Source organism: Polypterus senegalus, chromosome 18 (genome assembly GCF_016835505.1).
Source record: "Polypterus senegalus isolate Bchr_013 chromosome 18, ASM1683550v1, whole genome shotgun sequence".
Taxonomy (NCBI): domain Eukaryota; kingdom Metazoa; phylum Chordata; class Cladistia; order Polypteriformes; family Polypteridae; genus Polypterus; species Polypterus senegalus.
In genome coordinates this window covers 20,969,561-20,984,682 of record NC_053171.1, presented here as the reverse complement: position 1 = coordinate 20,984,682, position 15,122 = coordinate 20,969,561, and the positions used below count along the sequence as shown (strand labels likewise).

Here is a 15,122-nt window from a genome sequence, read left to right as displayed (position 1 = left end):
TGTTAGCTCTAGATAGGCATAGATGGTCGCGGGCACTTAACCTGTGGATTTTTTACACACTAAATAAGTGGTGGAAGGGGGTAGCAGGGTCCACTGTGGAGTTTTCACACAGTCGTTCATGCATGTCTGTACACAGAACAGGTGGAAGAAGGGCTGGATGTCTAAGAGCCATCCAAAGATGACACTGTCCTCTACTACCTCCAGGGGGTCCAGAGTGTGTCCTATAACTGAGCCTATCCTTTTATTTTGCTTGTTAATTTAGTGGACCACTCTTGAAGCACAGCATAGAAAATCACTCTGGCCATCACAGAGTTGTAGAAGATGTAAAGGATGTCACTACTCACATTAAAGGAACGCAGTCCCCTAAGATAAAGAGCCTGTTTTGTTCTTCATTCTTTAGTTCCTCTGTATTATGAGACCAGTTGAACCAGTTCTTGATTTGTCCTCCAAGTATTCCAAAGCAATGCACCACCTCTACATCCACCAACACCCTCAGTGCTTGAAGAGAGCTGGAGCACATCTCACATAAATATGGAGGTAAATCAAAACAAAACCAACCATGTGACATGGAGAGTGTACTGCGATTTGGTCTTTTGAGAGGAAACCACGTTCTTAGAGGTGGGAAGGTTGTTGCACAGGAAGACTAAGAGCTGAGCTGTCCTGCAGTACTGGTCTTTTTTTTTTTTTAAATGGTTTCATCTCAAAATATTGGTGTTTTTTTTGTTTGAAAATTACATGTATAAACTATTTTACAATGTGTGTGTGTATATAATTGCAAGACCAAAACTTGACAACTGTTGGCGTGAAAAATTGATTTATTTGGTAAGTTTTTAAGCATTTCCTCCACACCCCATAACCTTTATTATAAAGTGCCAGTGTGGGCAAGATATTTTTTTAAATTTGTAGAAATCATTCAACTTTAGAAAAGAATTTCACAAATGCATAAATACCATGTTTGTAAAGAAATAACTTCAACCTCAAAAATACCAAATTTACCCTTTAACAGAGATGGCTGGAAGGTATTGAAGGCATTGGAGAAATCCAAAAAACAGAATCCTCTCTGTGCTGTCAGGATACAGTTAAGGGTGCAAACCTCACAGAAAAAAAGGAAAGTTCATAACAAAAGAGGGTTAAGGATTTAAAACTATAGGAAACATAAAACACATCTAAGTAGCTTGTAAAAATCACATTGCTGTGTTTTTCCATTTCATTTAATTAGACCATTTAGAGGTAAAGGATTTGCTAATTGTGAAATTGGTCAGAACTTTCACCCACATGGGTTTCCCAGGGTTGAGCTTGAGAACCACTGCCTGGAACAGGGATGTCCAGCTCCGATCCTGGAGATCTGCAAGTTTTCGTTCTAACCAACTTTTTAATTAGTGACTAGTTTTTGCTGCTAATTCACTTATTTTGCTTTAATTTGTATTGACTTGATATTTTAAGCTCAGACCCATTTTTTCTTTTTTTTTTTTCTCAATTAGCAGCCAAAGAATAATGAGATACAAAGTAAGCTAACCTGTGTCCATCATACTTTACATGAAAATAACCAAAGGTGAAAGTCTCAGTAAAGTTGATCTATTTGTGTGCACAAAATAATTTGACAGTGCTCTTAGGAAAAAAAAAAGAACATCAACAGTTTAGGAAATGTTTGCTGTGGAAGAATAAAAGCACCAACAAGTCATGGAACTGAATAAATTGTTTCATTAACAGCAAGTATTGGCTTGTATTTAAGAAACTGGTTGAAGTGACATTGATTGGATCGAGTTTGAGGTATTTATGCATTTGCCATGTGAAATACTGTTCTAAAGTCGTTGGCTCACTTTACATCTTACTTGCTTTGGATGCTATTTAAGGAAAAAGAAGCAATTCAGAAGACCAAGTGCTAAAAATAAGGCAATTAAAATGCAGGGAAAATAAGTTAATTAACAGCAAAAACTGGCCACTGGTTAAGAAAAGTGCAGGAAGGAATACCTGTAGCCACTGTGGCTCTCCAGGATCGGAGTTGGACACCCCGGTCTAATACTGTCCAAATTAAATTAAGAACTCTTTGCTACCTTAAACAGCTTTTTCTACATGAAATTGATGCTTTCAATAGTCGAGAGCACCAGCGAGTCTGTGGACGCGAGGGGAATTTTCCTCGTTGGAGAAGACATTGTCGAGCGCCACTCCAATCCAAGCAACTGCCTGCTTCTGAGGGTATTTCTCCGAGTGCTCCGTGTGAGGCGTACCGTTCAGTGCCCGTCCAAGAGATTAGTGCGTGAAGACGAATACGGCCCGCCTCCTGCTGATATAACAGGTAGGGTTGGAGGAAAGCAAATGAGTGACGATTTGAGTGAGGCAATTATAGGTAAGGAGCTCTTCAGATTCGCCAATAGTAAAACAGCAAAGACGCGGGGTCGTTTATTTTTAAGGTGGAGCTTCAGCGCACCCTGACAGCACAAAACGCCTATCGGCGGCCGAGACTTCGCATAGCAACCCCAATGGCGCCGGCTGCGGGGCGGGGCACGTGAGTAGGGCAGTGGTGCTATAGTAGTAGTACAGGAGCTGCCCCGCAGCGGGGAGTAGGGACTGTGTTTTTTATTTTTACGTTTACATTCTTTGACTGCTCTTCCAAACGGAAACCCTAGTGGCGCCGGTTTTACGGCTTTGGAAAGTTCACCTGACGTCGTGCTGCCAATAATGGAGGGTCCCTGCGGGGAAGGTGACCTGTTTACAGTGAAACATGAGCTAAAGAACGGTGAGTTACGGATTTTTGGAATAGGGGCCGCTTCCCATTCCATTTGCCTCCCAGGATTTACGTACGAAACTTCGGCTGGAGCCCGAGAGAATCTCGTGACAGCTGTTTGGGATGGCGGGCTCAGGGTGACAGTTGGATAGTGCTGTTTGGTGGGCGAGTGTCAGGAAAAAGGGCAGACAGACGGACTGAAATGAGCATTGCAACTTTCTCACTTCGGTGGAAACCTAAGAGCGCTGGGCCACACTCTTAGCACCCTAGCGGACAGGAAAGAATTCGTTAGTTTTTGAGTAGTCTATAACGGCGATAAGCTACACAGCCATCATCGCATATAGCGCCTTCTTAACAATCGGCGTTTGACAGCGTCTTACTTTTGTTTATATGCAGGTGGTACATGGAGGGTAGCTGGTGCACTTTGACAATTGCCTTCCTGTCGTATAATAATTACTCTTGTTCTTGTTGGCGATTTTGCTTTACGATTGCTGCTGTGTGTGCTTATTAAGAGGAAGTATAGGCCAGGAATTTTGCCACAGAAGTTGGCACTGAGTTGCTACATGGCATGGATCACATATGATTGCATACCGCACTCATTATTTCCCCCCTAGCTCGTTCAACCGACGTGAATATTTGGAGTGGAGAAGCACCGGGGAAAAAAGTGTTGGGGTAGAACTAACATCACTTCGGCCCCTACCACCTTTGACATGTTGTTTTAAAGCCCTGTGGCAGTTTGTGAGAATACCTGATGCACTCCTGATTTTCCCCCTCTTTTTTCATTTGCAATGGTTGTCACCCTACTTAGTAAATGGAGAACTTATCAGCACATCCGAGCCCGGTGGTTTTATCCAATGGTTTTGGGTATCATGTAGGGTAAACCCCAACTTTATTTATTTTGTTATAGTGTGTCTAAGTGGACTGACACACTTTGCTAACTTGGTTTATTGTAATGCAAGTTTTTATCACAGCCGTAGACCTTCTAGTAGGTGGGAAAAAAAAAACTTGTGTCATGATTTTTGATTGATGCATCTTAAATAGATGTGTAAAAAAAGTAAGTACAACCCATGGAAATTGATTTTTTCAACATACTTGATCAGCAGATTTTCATGCAAACAGTGCCTACAGATATAGGTGCCATAATTGAATTAAATCAAAAGAGAAATAAATCCTCTTCAACAAAAAATCTATCCATCCATCCATTATCCAACCCACTATATCCTAACTACAGGGTCACGGGGGTCTTCTGTAGCCAATCCCAGCCAACACAGGGCGCAAGGCAGGAAACAAACCCTGGGAAGGGCGGCAGCCTACTGCAGGGCGCACACACTAAGGACAATTTAGAATCGCCAATGCACTTAACCTGCATGTCTTTGGACTGTGGGAGGAAACCCACGCAGACACGAGGAGAACATGCAAACTCCACGCAGGGAGGACCCGGGAAGTAAATCCAGGTCTCCTAACTGCTACCACTGCGCCACCATGCCACCCTCAACAAAAAATATCAATCAGTATTTTACTGGGGGAAAAAGTAAATACCCTCTTGGCCTCAGAAGCTGGTGTTGCCCCCTTTAGCAGAAATGGCTTCTTGTAAGTGTTTTGCATAACTGCCCACCAGTCTTTGACACTGAGTTGATGTTGACTACTCCTCCATGCAAAAAATCTTTCAGTTGTAAGATATTTGTAGTTTTTCTTGCATGTCCTGCCTGTTTCAAATGCGCCTCCACAACATTTCAATGGGATTCAAATTAGGGCTTTGATTAAGCCAGTCCCTAACCCTTCATTTATTCTATTTAAGCCATTTGTCATTGTGCTTTCAGATCATTATGGCATTGAAAGGTCCATTTCTGGTTCAACTTCTCCTTTTCCTTAAGCTCACTTTGATATGATGCAGAAGTTGACTTGATGACTGCAAGATGCCCAGGTCCTGAGGCAGCAAAGCAACCTCAAACCAGAGCATTTCTACCACCAAGCTTCACAGCTGATAGGTGTGAAATGCTGTCTTCAGTTTGTGACAAATATGTCTACTGCTGTCGTGGCCAAACAACTGCATGTTTAATTCATCTGTCTAGAGCACATTGTTGCAGAAGGGCAGGTCTTTGCCTAGATGTTCAAGTGCAGGCTGTCGTTTAGCTCTAATGTTTTTTTTTTCTTGGAGAGCAAAGACTTTTTCCTGGCACAACTTGCATATTCAGGTCAATTTGTGCATGCACTTTTGCACACATTACCTGCAGATCTGGTGCTGAAGGTTTGGGGTTGTTGGAGACTTCTTTTAGTGTCAAAAGGTCAGCTGTTGGGTTGAACTTCCTGGGTTGGCCAGTCCTGGACAGATTAAGTGATTTGAAATCTATACCACTTGTAGATAAATTTCCTTACAGTTGATTGACTGATTTCAAATAATTTGGCAATCTTTTTAAATCCCTTGCCAGGCTCATAGGCATTGACAACCTTTTATCAGAGGTTTTTAGAGAGCTCTTTTGATCCTGGTATGATGGCACCACACATGTCAGCAGCGTAGAGAACAACAGACCCTCAGTATCTGTGGTTTAAATATGACAGACAGGGTCCACCTGCATACTCCCAAAGGAGGGTCTAATCATTGACACCTCATCTGGAACACCTGATTCTAATTTGATGGATTTGTAGAAGAGATAAATGTAGGGGTGCACTTACCTTTTTCTATAAAACATTTATGCATCTTTGTTAATTTATATTATGAGAATACAATACAATACAATACAGTTTATTTTTGTATAGCCCAAAATCACACAGGAAGTGCCACAATGGGTTTTAACAGGCCCTGTCTCTTGACAGCCCCTCAGCCTTGACTCTTTAAGAAGACAAGGAAAAACTCCCAAAAAACCTTGTAGGGAAAATGGAAGAAACCTTGGGAAAGGCAGTTCAAAGAGAGACCCCTTTCCAGGTAGGCTGGGCGTGCAGTGGGTGTCAAAAGAAGGGGGTCAATACAATACAATACACAGAACAGAATAAATACAGAACAGAAAGAATGAATACACCATGTCAGTTCTAAGTGTTATCTGCTCAAGAAGACCACCTTTATCTGTAGGCACCTTTTGCATGAGATATCTGCTGTTTGTCTTTTTAAATATTTTGTAAAAGTCAACAGTTTCAGTGGGGTGTACTTACTTTTTCACATGACTGTAAGTTGTTTTTAAATAACAAAAGCAGTTCACCATCCTCATTTTTTCTGTAACGGACAAACCAATTCCACAAAATGGCAAGTTCATAAAGTCATTTTATAGGAGAATTCTTTTGCCTTGAATGCACAGTAGCATAGTGAGTTGTATTGTCACTTTGTAGTGTTTGTGGCTCTTGTGTCCCCCCCCTCCACCAGAGTTCAAAACAGAAGCTGCTGCATGTGCTGTTGTAACAGCCTTGGGCACTCCACAACCCATAACTGTCTAGGTGGGATATAAAAATGACTGGGTATACAGTGTGTTCAGGTAATATTCAGACCCCTTCACTTTTTGGCTACTTTATTGTGTTGTAGATGTAATAATAAAGGAATAAATGTACAATTTTTGACTATCATTCTACACTCAATAAGGCATAATGACGAAAATGTTTTCAGAAAGGTGTACAGATTTATTAAAAGTCAAAACTGAAATCTCGGTCATCTGAACATTCAGACCTTTGCTGTGGCACTCCAAAATGTGGTCGGGTATATCCTGTTTGCTATGATTATTCTTAAGATAGGCCTAGAGCTTGATTGGAGTCCACCTGCAGCAAATTGAATTAATAGGGCATAGCTTAGAAATGCACCCTTGTACCGGTGTATATATAAAGTCCCTAATCCACCCTGTAAGTCAGGACATAAACCAAGCTGTGAAGTCCAAGGAACCCTCTGTAGATATCTGTGAGCAAGTTGTTGTGAGGTATACATCAGGGCAACGGGATAAAACTTTTTCAAAACTTTGTGTTTTTAGTAACACAGTGGCCTCAATTAAGAGTTGGCAGTCAGTCCAAACTAAGTAACAGGGCAAGAAAGGCCTCGATCAGGGAGATGACCAAGAACTTAATGGTCACTCTAACAGAGAGCTTTAGAAGACTACTGCTGAGATGGGAGAACCTATCATAAGGATGGCCATCTTAGCAGGACTCCATCAGTCAGGCACATATGACAGCCTGAGTAGAGTTTGCCAAACAACATTAAGAAAAATATTGTATTATTTGATGAAAGACCAGGCACTGCTCATCAGTTGCTCGATACCATCCCTACAGTGAAGCATGGTGTTGGCAGCGTTGTGCTGTGGGTGTGCGTCTCAGTAGCAGGGCCAGGGAGATCGGTTAGAATTGAGGGAAGGATAAATGCAGCCAAATACAGAGGGGCCATTGCGTAAAATCTGTTCCAGAGTGTATGCGGTCTCAGACTGAGGTCATGGTTCTCCTTCCAGCATGACAATGACTCAAAGCAATTAGCCAAGACAATGATCAAGTGGCTTCTAGATGATTCTTTGACTTTCCTTGAGTGGCAATCTGTGGAGAGACCTGAAGATAGCAGTTTAAATGTACTTTCCATCCAGTCTAATGGAGCTTAAGAGGATCTGCCAGAAAGAATATCCACCTTTATCTAGGGTATACTGCCAATAAAGCAGTATAAAGTGGTATAAAGCTTTTAGAAACTTACCTAAAAAACTGAAGGCTGTAACTACTGCCAAAGGGGTTTCTACAAAGCCTAGCACTTCATTCTGTGGTGGAAAACAGCAGCTATGAAGTGGTCAGCTCACTGGTGTGTTTTGCAGTATGTAGGCCCTTCTTACTTGGATGAGGTTTATCGCTATAATTCCACAGCCCATTTACTGACCCTTTCCAGAGAACAGATTTATAGATAAGTAAGCTCAGCAAAACTGTTATGCTTGTTGAATGTGTCTCTTATGAGTGGTTCACCTGCTTAAATATGTATGTACATTAATATCCTGTGAGGTTTTGTGTGATATATGCCTGAAAGCTCTTAGACATTATACTGTTCTTGCCATGGGAAATTACCTTGTCCTCTTTCCATGAATTTTGTTCACACACATGCAGAGCATAGGAAATTCCACATAAACTCCTGCATTTGTGAATGGGGTTTTGGTCCTTTTACATTTGCACACAGAATTATACAGAATTCTCCACCATGTGGGCAAGAATGAATTTTGATTTAATACTTTCAAACTTCAGTTTTAATAGAATGAACAGTTTTCTGTTTCTTTGCCACGGCCATTCAAAAGGACTTGCAAGTAACAAGTAAATAAAGAGTACTTCTTGTGTAATCATAAAAGTGTTAAATCAGAAGCATTACCAGTTATATACTTGTAGAAACATCACAGAATGCTTTGCAGAGCAAACACGATTAAAGTGTAATCTAACAAGTTGATTAAAAATAAAAATGTAGCCTAATTAAAAAATAAAAATTCAGCATTAACTAACACCTAGAGGCATGTGAAAAATCACTGGCATCCAGACAAGTGAAAATGCAGTTTGAACAGTAGAAACTTTTAAGTGAGTTTGACTGGAGCCAGTGGAGTTAATCCAGTCATCTGTTTGTTTTCATTCCTGTTAATCCAGTGCAGGGCTTTGGTGAGTTGGAGGCAATCCGGGCAGGTGTGGATGCAAGAAAAGAGGTGCCAAGTACATTGTAGATGTAACAAAAAATCAGAAATTAAAATAGATTAAAATGAAAACATTATTTATAATGAAACAAAACAATTTCTAAAACACATTTTATAAAGATGCAATTTCAGTATTTAATTCCAGAAAAGTCTTGTTTTTTTACTGGTTGTGCTAATGTAGACTTTAAAAATAGTAAAATTACTGCTGCATGCATGAACAGTTCAGAGGACAGAGTCTCATTTCCTAGTAAATACTGAAATCGATTCCTGGTACAGTATCACTGCTAGTAGTACTTGTGGCCCTACTACCATGGCCAACGTATGCAATTCTCTATCTGAAACATTATTGAACATACACTGTTACATCAGCTGCAGTATGTGGCTATGTATTAGTACCATCATACTAATTTACAGCTGACAAGATTAAATCAAATTCATTGTAAATTATTAAAAAAAAAATGAAAGGTAATATTAGGAAACTATGCACTCGTCTGAATTTTTGGCAGAGAGTCAAGAGTATTTAACTTACAGTATTTGTTTTATTCACTTTCAGAACATGGCTGTCCTTGGTATTGACAGTCCAACGTGCCACAACATAAATCTAAGCAGACTGAGTGAAGAAAGAAATCACAATAAATGATCTGAGATCTGTTACAGGAAAGTACTATTGAGGTGGATTTATAACTTCACAAAGTGTAATGTCACTCGTGCACTTATGGTTTTGTGTATGTACGCCTCGAAATAAAAATAGATAACACCGTCTTTAACAATCATGATGCATGTAACCATAAAGAAATATGAAACTTATTAGCAGTAATTATGGCTGCTGATATCAGCATGAAGTAAAATGACCCCATGTCAGTGGAGGAATCATAATAGACTTTCAGGGAGAAGATGAGCAGTTAGTGTAATGCAGTATATAAAAAAATCACTTGTGCAGTGGTCAGGATAACAGTGTCTCCTGCAGCGTTTTGAATTGCCCTCCTGCACGTACCACACCCTGCCTTATCATTGTGGCGTGTCAGAAAGTACAGCACGTGTCCTGTCCAGATCTGCGAAACACTTTATGGACTGTCCTTTTTAGTGCTAAAATCAAAAAGTTAACTACAAAGACAAGAAATGCAGTTTTCAGCATTCCATGCAATACGTGCCCATTGGCATATGTGGGACAAACATCTAAAACGCTTACAACACGTATACAGGAACATCACAATGCCATCAGAAGGAAAGACCCAGAGTCTATGATTTACACACATACACATTCCACCGGACACACGTTTAACTGGGATACCGTGAAAGTAAAATTCAGGGCCAATACTAAGAGTGCCAGAGAGCTGGCTGAATCGTGGCTCACTGATGAAAATGCCATTAATAGACACTTGGACTTTAAGTTATGCAGGCTTAAAAAGAAGAACATCTAAATAATAAAAAAGACTTAATGACCATCGCCTTTCTGAACTCCACCTTATTAATCCACCCCCAACCACCTTACAACCCCCCCTCCATCTCCACCCTTCACCAGCCACATTGCCTTTGATTCACGTATGTCTATTCATTTTTCTCAGATGATGACCCCTGGCAAGTTGTTGAAAGCTTAGGAATAAAAACTATTTTAATATACGTGGCTCATTTTCCCCTTTTGTGGCTCTCTAGCTACAAACTTTGCATCTATCTATCTATCTATCTATCTATCTATCTATCTATCTATCTATCTATCTATCTATCTATCTATCTATCTATCTATCTATCTATCTATCTATCTATCTATCTATCTATCTATCTATCTATCCTTTTGTTGTAATGCACATATTTGGAATAAATAAAATGCCGTAAACAAAAAAAAAATATATATATATATATGTACATACTAGGGGGTTCCCCTTTGCTCGCCATCCACTTCACGTCTCTGCTGCTCACGTTGTGAAGGGGGGCGGGCTGAACGCACCCAAAGGAGATGCGGTCGCTCCTCTGAAACCCCCTCTTAAACGATGATACAATAGTAAACAAATACAGTTTTTTGTTTACCTCCTCTTTGCTTGATCAGCTGCTGGATTGCTGCTGCTGCCGTGCCACGTGATCTGTATCTCATGTGGCGCTTCAAACATTTAAAAGCCTGTACAGCAGTTGTCCTACTGCTTGTGTTTTACTTCTGGACCTGGGTGTGGTTAAATCTTTTGGCACAAAGTCCTGTGTCGCGAGCCGCGAGTTCTTGATATAGTTTATAACTTAAAAATGGAACAAGAATCTGAAAATCTAACAACGTCACATTAAAGTCTGGTAAATACTGAAAAGAATGATACCAAAGATATATATGTAGGCTTTAAAATAAGCCCGATTTAAAGCGTGACAAAAAAACGGGACATTAAAAACGTCATTGTTCACTTCTGTTGCACTTTTAGGCTTAGAATTTTATATAGAGTACATATACATATACTTTTTTTAATAATATATTTTATTTATTCCAAATATGTGTATTACAATAAAAGAATTATAAGACACATTAACATTGAAAAATAGTCATTAGGTTAAATAATACCAAGAGTTAAGTATTTATTAATCTGAAACAAACACTTAAATCCCCACCCTTATCCAATGCAGAGAGCTAGTTATTGACAAAAAGTTCATTTTATTGTCCTTGCTTATATTAATTAAAACAAAAGAAATATTGGGAGTCCAGCAGAATTATTTTAGAATTGCATTAATAAATGCATGCAAGATTCTGATGAAACTTGGTTTCATACAAAGAAAGATTGATTTTTTTTTTTAAAAACCAATTTTTGATAATTTTAAGTTCTAGTTTCCCATTGAGCTATGGAAGGTGCATGAGGATTCTTCCAGTTGATCAAAATGAATCACACCAATGAGAATAAATTAGACATTACAGCACAGAATATCTGCCTTCACTGTAAGCACTGAAAGCATGGCCTTCCCCAGTGGAACTGTGGCACCGTGAGGCATGGCAAAGTATGTGTCCAAGACCATATGCAAGGGCAGGCATTTTACAAATGGCGATGCAAAAGATGGTTTAGTCTTTACTTAAAAGATGGAGCTTTAAGAGCAGACCTATGGAATTCCAGAGTGTAAAACAGAACAATTAGACTGACTACTTATGTTATTTTTAAAGTGTGGTCAAATTACAAGGACAAAACCCAACAAAGGTTGAAATCCAGAGATGAAGGGTTTAGTATAAAAGAAATTGTATAAATAGCTTAAAAGCAAACAGTTCACAATAAGAGATGTCAGACTACTGGGTTTAAAGACGGAAGTCTGAGGAGATGGGTCGTTTTTGAAAAGCAGAGATGGAATCAGCACTGTTAATTTGTATTAGAAGGCTCTTTCCTCACTGTAGGGCCATGGCTGACTGACAGCTGGCAATCGAAGAGTTTACAGTTCAACAACAGTGGTGTTGGCGGGTGACTAACAATGAGTAACTACAAGGAATTGTCTTGTACCTATGGCATGACCATGGTCTTAAAACACATGGGGTCAGATCTCCTAACAGTTAAGTAAATGAAAAACAGGGTGACTGCAACATGACAATGGTGAAAGGTTGTGAAACAGGTGAAACACTATCCTGGAGGTTGTTATTTGGAGGAAGGTTTAGTGAATCAAAATATGAATAAGTCTTAAGACTAGTAGATGTGCAAAGTGTTTGTGTATGGGTGAATATATTGGATAATGTAAAAGGCAAGTGAGTATTACCAGGCTGTGGAGGTAATGTTCTGAGTGAAGCTGAGGTTTTCTGAAGATTACTTGGCTGTTTTCCAAACCTACTAATGTAATGGTTAGGCCTATGCTGCTAAACAGTTAATTGACTCGCCATAGAGTCCTGTCCATTGTTTACTTAAAATCAGCATCGCTAGCAGTAACAATGAATTGGTAGCCAGCTTTGGTAAAATGTAATCAAGCATTGCAAGCTAAAATGAATTAATTTGAAAATAGGCTCGGGGTATAAAGAATACACATGTAATGAACACAAGAATACTAAACAACACATAGGCATCACCAAAGGGACCTGGATGGGCAATTTGGGACCAAACATGATGTGCTTAAAGTTTCTAAATCCCATTCCATTAGATGATTAGATACCTTCTACCCTTAGTCACAGATATAGCTTTTTGGAACAAAACCGATGCTCTTCCATTAGTGACCTTATTTAAGAATAATAAAAATAAGTGACAGTTGAGATGAATAAGATTTCAAAGTCAAATGTAACATCTGCAGTTTCAAACCAAATGGTAAATGAGAGACAGAAAACTTTAAAGATGCTGTTTACTGGTATTGCTTCAAAAAGTTAGTCATTAAATTCTCAAATATTTGCGGGTATGCTTAAAACACAATGACCCAGCTGCTTGTGCTCAGTTGATGCACTCTGATTCTTTGTTGTTGGCCTCAAATGCTACGTCTGGAGAATCACATTTATGATTAATTTTTATAAGCAGTTGCAACCTGAAGCTTTTTATTTGTTATTTATAGGCAACTACTTGCAGTCAAGTGTTTGTTTAAATGGGAGAAAGTAACTTTTATTCCTGCATATTTTATAGGCTACTATTGATAGGGAAGTAATTTGTAGTGTTTACATTTAAAGTAAATACATGTTTAAATATTTTGAGTAAATAAAAAATTACCAAAACAGTACCTTATCCAACAAAAATAAATAAATTAAAGGCCTACTGGAACACCTCTAGTACTGGTTAAGGCACATCAGTGGACCTTTTCTAAGACTCCCTTAATAATTTGACGACTGTCACTTACTGTACATTGTACCAGTCACAACGTGAATTTAGCGGATTGCATGAGCATTCACGAAAGCAGGTGCAATCTTACAACGTATATCCGAATTAAAATTTGAAGAGGGTTTTGAGTTCAGTGCAGCTCAGTAGTGAGGTGTGAGGAAGCAAAAAATTGGAGGCTACGTTAAATAAAAGATACCTACTTAAAATCTTAGTGTAAACCATGTGGCTACAATTAAAACCTGAAGAAAGCACAGCCATCTGAAGATGGGGTTGTAGTCTAATGCCTCTTCTTCTTCTCCTATTTTTTTCCTTCAACTTAACAATAGTCTTAAAACAGGAAATTAAATCTCCATTAGTTGAGAAGTTAGCTGGAAGAGAGATGAGTCCCTGTGTGGTCAACATCTTTAAGAAGTTGCTGCCTCACTGTCCTGGATTACATTTTCACTTACTTGGATTATGTCAGAGTTGGAGGGTAAAGTAACAGCAGCCGTTTAGTTTACAAGTCTTCATTTTTTTTCTTTTCTTTTCCAACCCCCAGTGAGTTTTGGGCAAGTTTAGTTTCTTCTGTTTTTGATGTGGTCTTGGTTAACAAAAAGGAAGAGAGCACAGGAAACGTGAGTTTGTGGTGAAGTGTTGACAAGCCTGAAGTATGGTTTACAACCAAAAAAAAGTGTGAAAGATCAAAGAAAAATTAGATATGTTAGGAAAACACACCTCTGAACTTCTATGAAATGCACATTGTCCAGGAAACAATTATATATTATGAAAAATTCAGCAATTTCAAACATTCTTAGTACATTAGTATACATCTTTAGATGTTTACAACATTATTTTCAGATCAAACCCAGAGCAGAGTTTCTGGCTTTGGTCAGTTTGTGTGTACTTGAATTAGCAAAGCCAGGGTGAACAGTGTGATACGGGAAGCTGTTGCCTTTTCAGAATGAGCTTCAGAGTGTACAAGTGGCTTTTCACAATGTCTAGTGAGGTTTTCAGGGATGCAATCGGAAGCTTCTGCTTGTGTTCAAAGTGATAACAGCCAGCGGCCAAATATTTATCAACAGCCTCCTCCTGAAATCTGCTTGGTCTTACTCATTGTGGCTGAAGCTAGAATGGCATATTTTCAAATCTGTTACCAGTCAACAGTTTGTGGATAATTACTCACTGAGGAGACAGACGGTGTGATCATTCAAATTTGTAGTGCATTGCTCTGTATGGTGTTTATTAATGCTTACTATTTATCGTTGAGAATAATAATTTATGAGTGGTGTCTTTAAAGTGTACATTATTTAATATATTTTAGCCCACCATCCTCAAGTTGTGGATAATTACTCAGTGAAGGAACAGATGGTTAGATTATCCAAATTTTTAGTGGATTTTTTTTCTGTGGCTTTTTTTTTAATGTTTTATAATTTATTGTCGAATATTAATGTATGAGCAGTGAATGCAAGAGTATATTATTTCATATAATGTAGTTTTTCTAGCCCCTCATCCTTAATTTAAAACATGTTTGCCTTTATATATCACAATATCTACAGGTGAAAGTTACACAAACAAAAAAAATAGTCATATTTATTTTGACAGAATAACCCAATATTGACTATTTAACAATGCAGTATTAGGAAGAAGACAACTGCATTATTTACAATTATTAAAAGCACAGCATTTATTCAAAAAACATTTAGGGCAACATTCAAAATTTTCTTTATTTATTGTTACATTACTAAAGAAAACACAAAATGTATTACCTTCAAGTGAGCTAAATAAAACAAATACCACTTGAATAGGTGGATGGAGGGTGACCACCCTCTCTGAAGATGAGGCTGTCGGTGGCACACAGTTTTTTGTTTTTCAAATAGTTTTGTATTCCTATAAAAGTTTGCTTTATACTTAGTAATCTCTCATTAATGCAGTGTTGCCTTGTGGTAGCTAGTGCATGAGTGCTGGCATCTGCAGCTGCCTCGAATTTCATGGCCATTACACATCCTCTTTAGAGTCCTTGCTTTTCAAATGCAAAAATAATCATACAAAGTATTTCATTTTGATGCTGAA

At 38.7% G+C, this 15,122-nt stretch overlaps 1 protein-coding gene across 2 annotated transcripts in view; it reads left to right on the top strand.

The window, feature by feature from the left end:
- The first annotated feature begins 2,508 nt into the window (after positions 1–2,508).
- rps6ka5 (ribosomal protein S6 kinase, polypeptide 5) overlaps positions 2,509–15,122 on the top strand; it is an 89,832-nt gene continuing 77,218 nt past the window's right edge. Inside the window, exon 1 of one of the 2 annotated variants that reach the window (XM_039741345.1) lies at positions 2,509–2,737. In XM_039741345.1, coding sequence (XP_039597279.1) covers positions 2,680–2,737 — 58 coding nt within the window. In that variant the 5' untranslated portion in view covers positions 2,509–2,679. Of the gene's footprint in view, positions 2,738–6,165; positions 6,190–15,122 lie in introns of those variants that run through there. The other variant, XM_039741347.1, reaches the window with a different exon arrangement.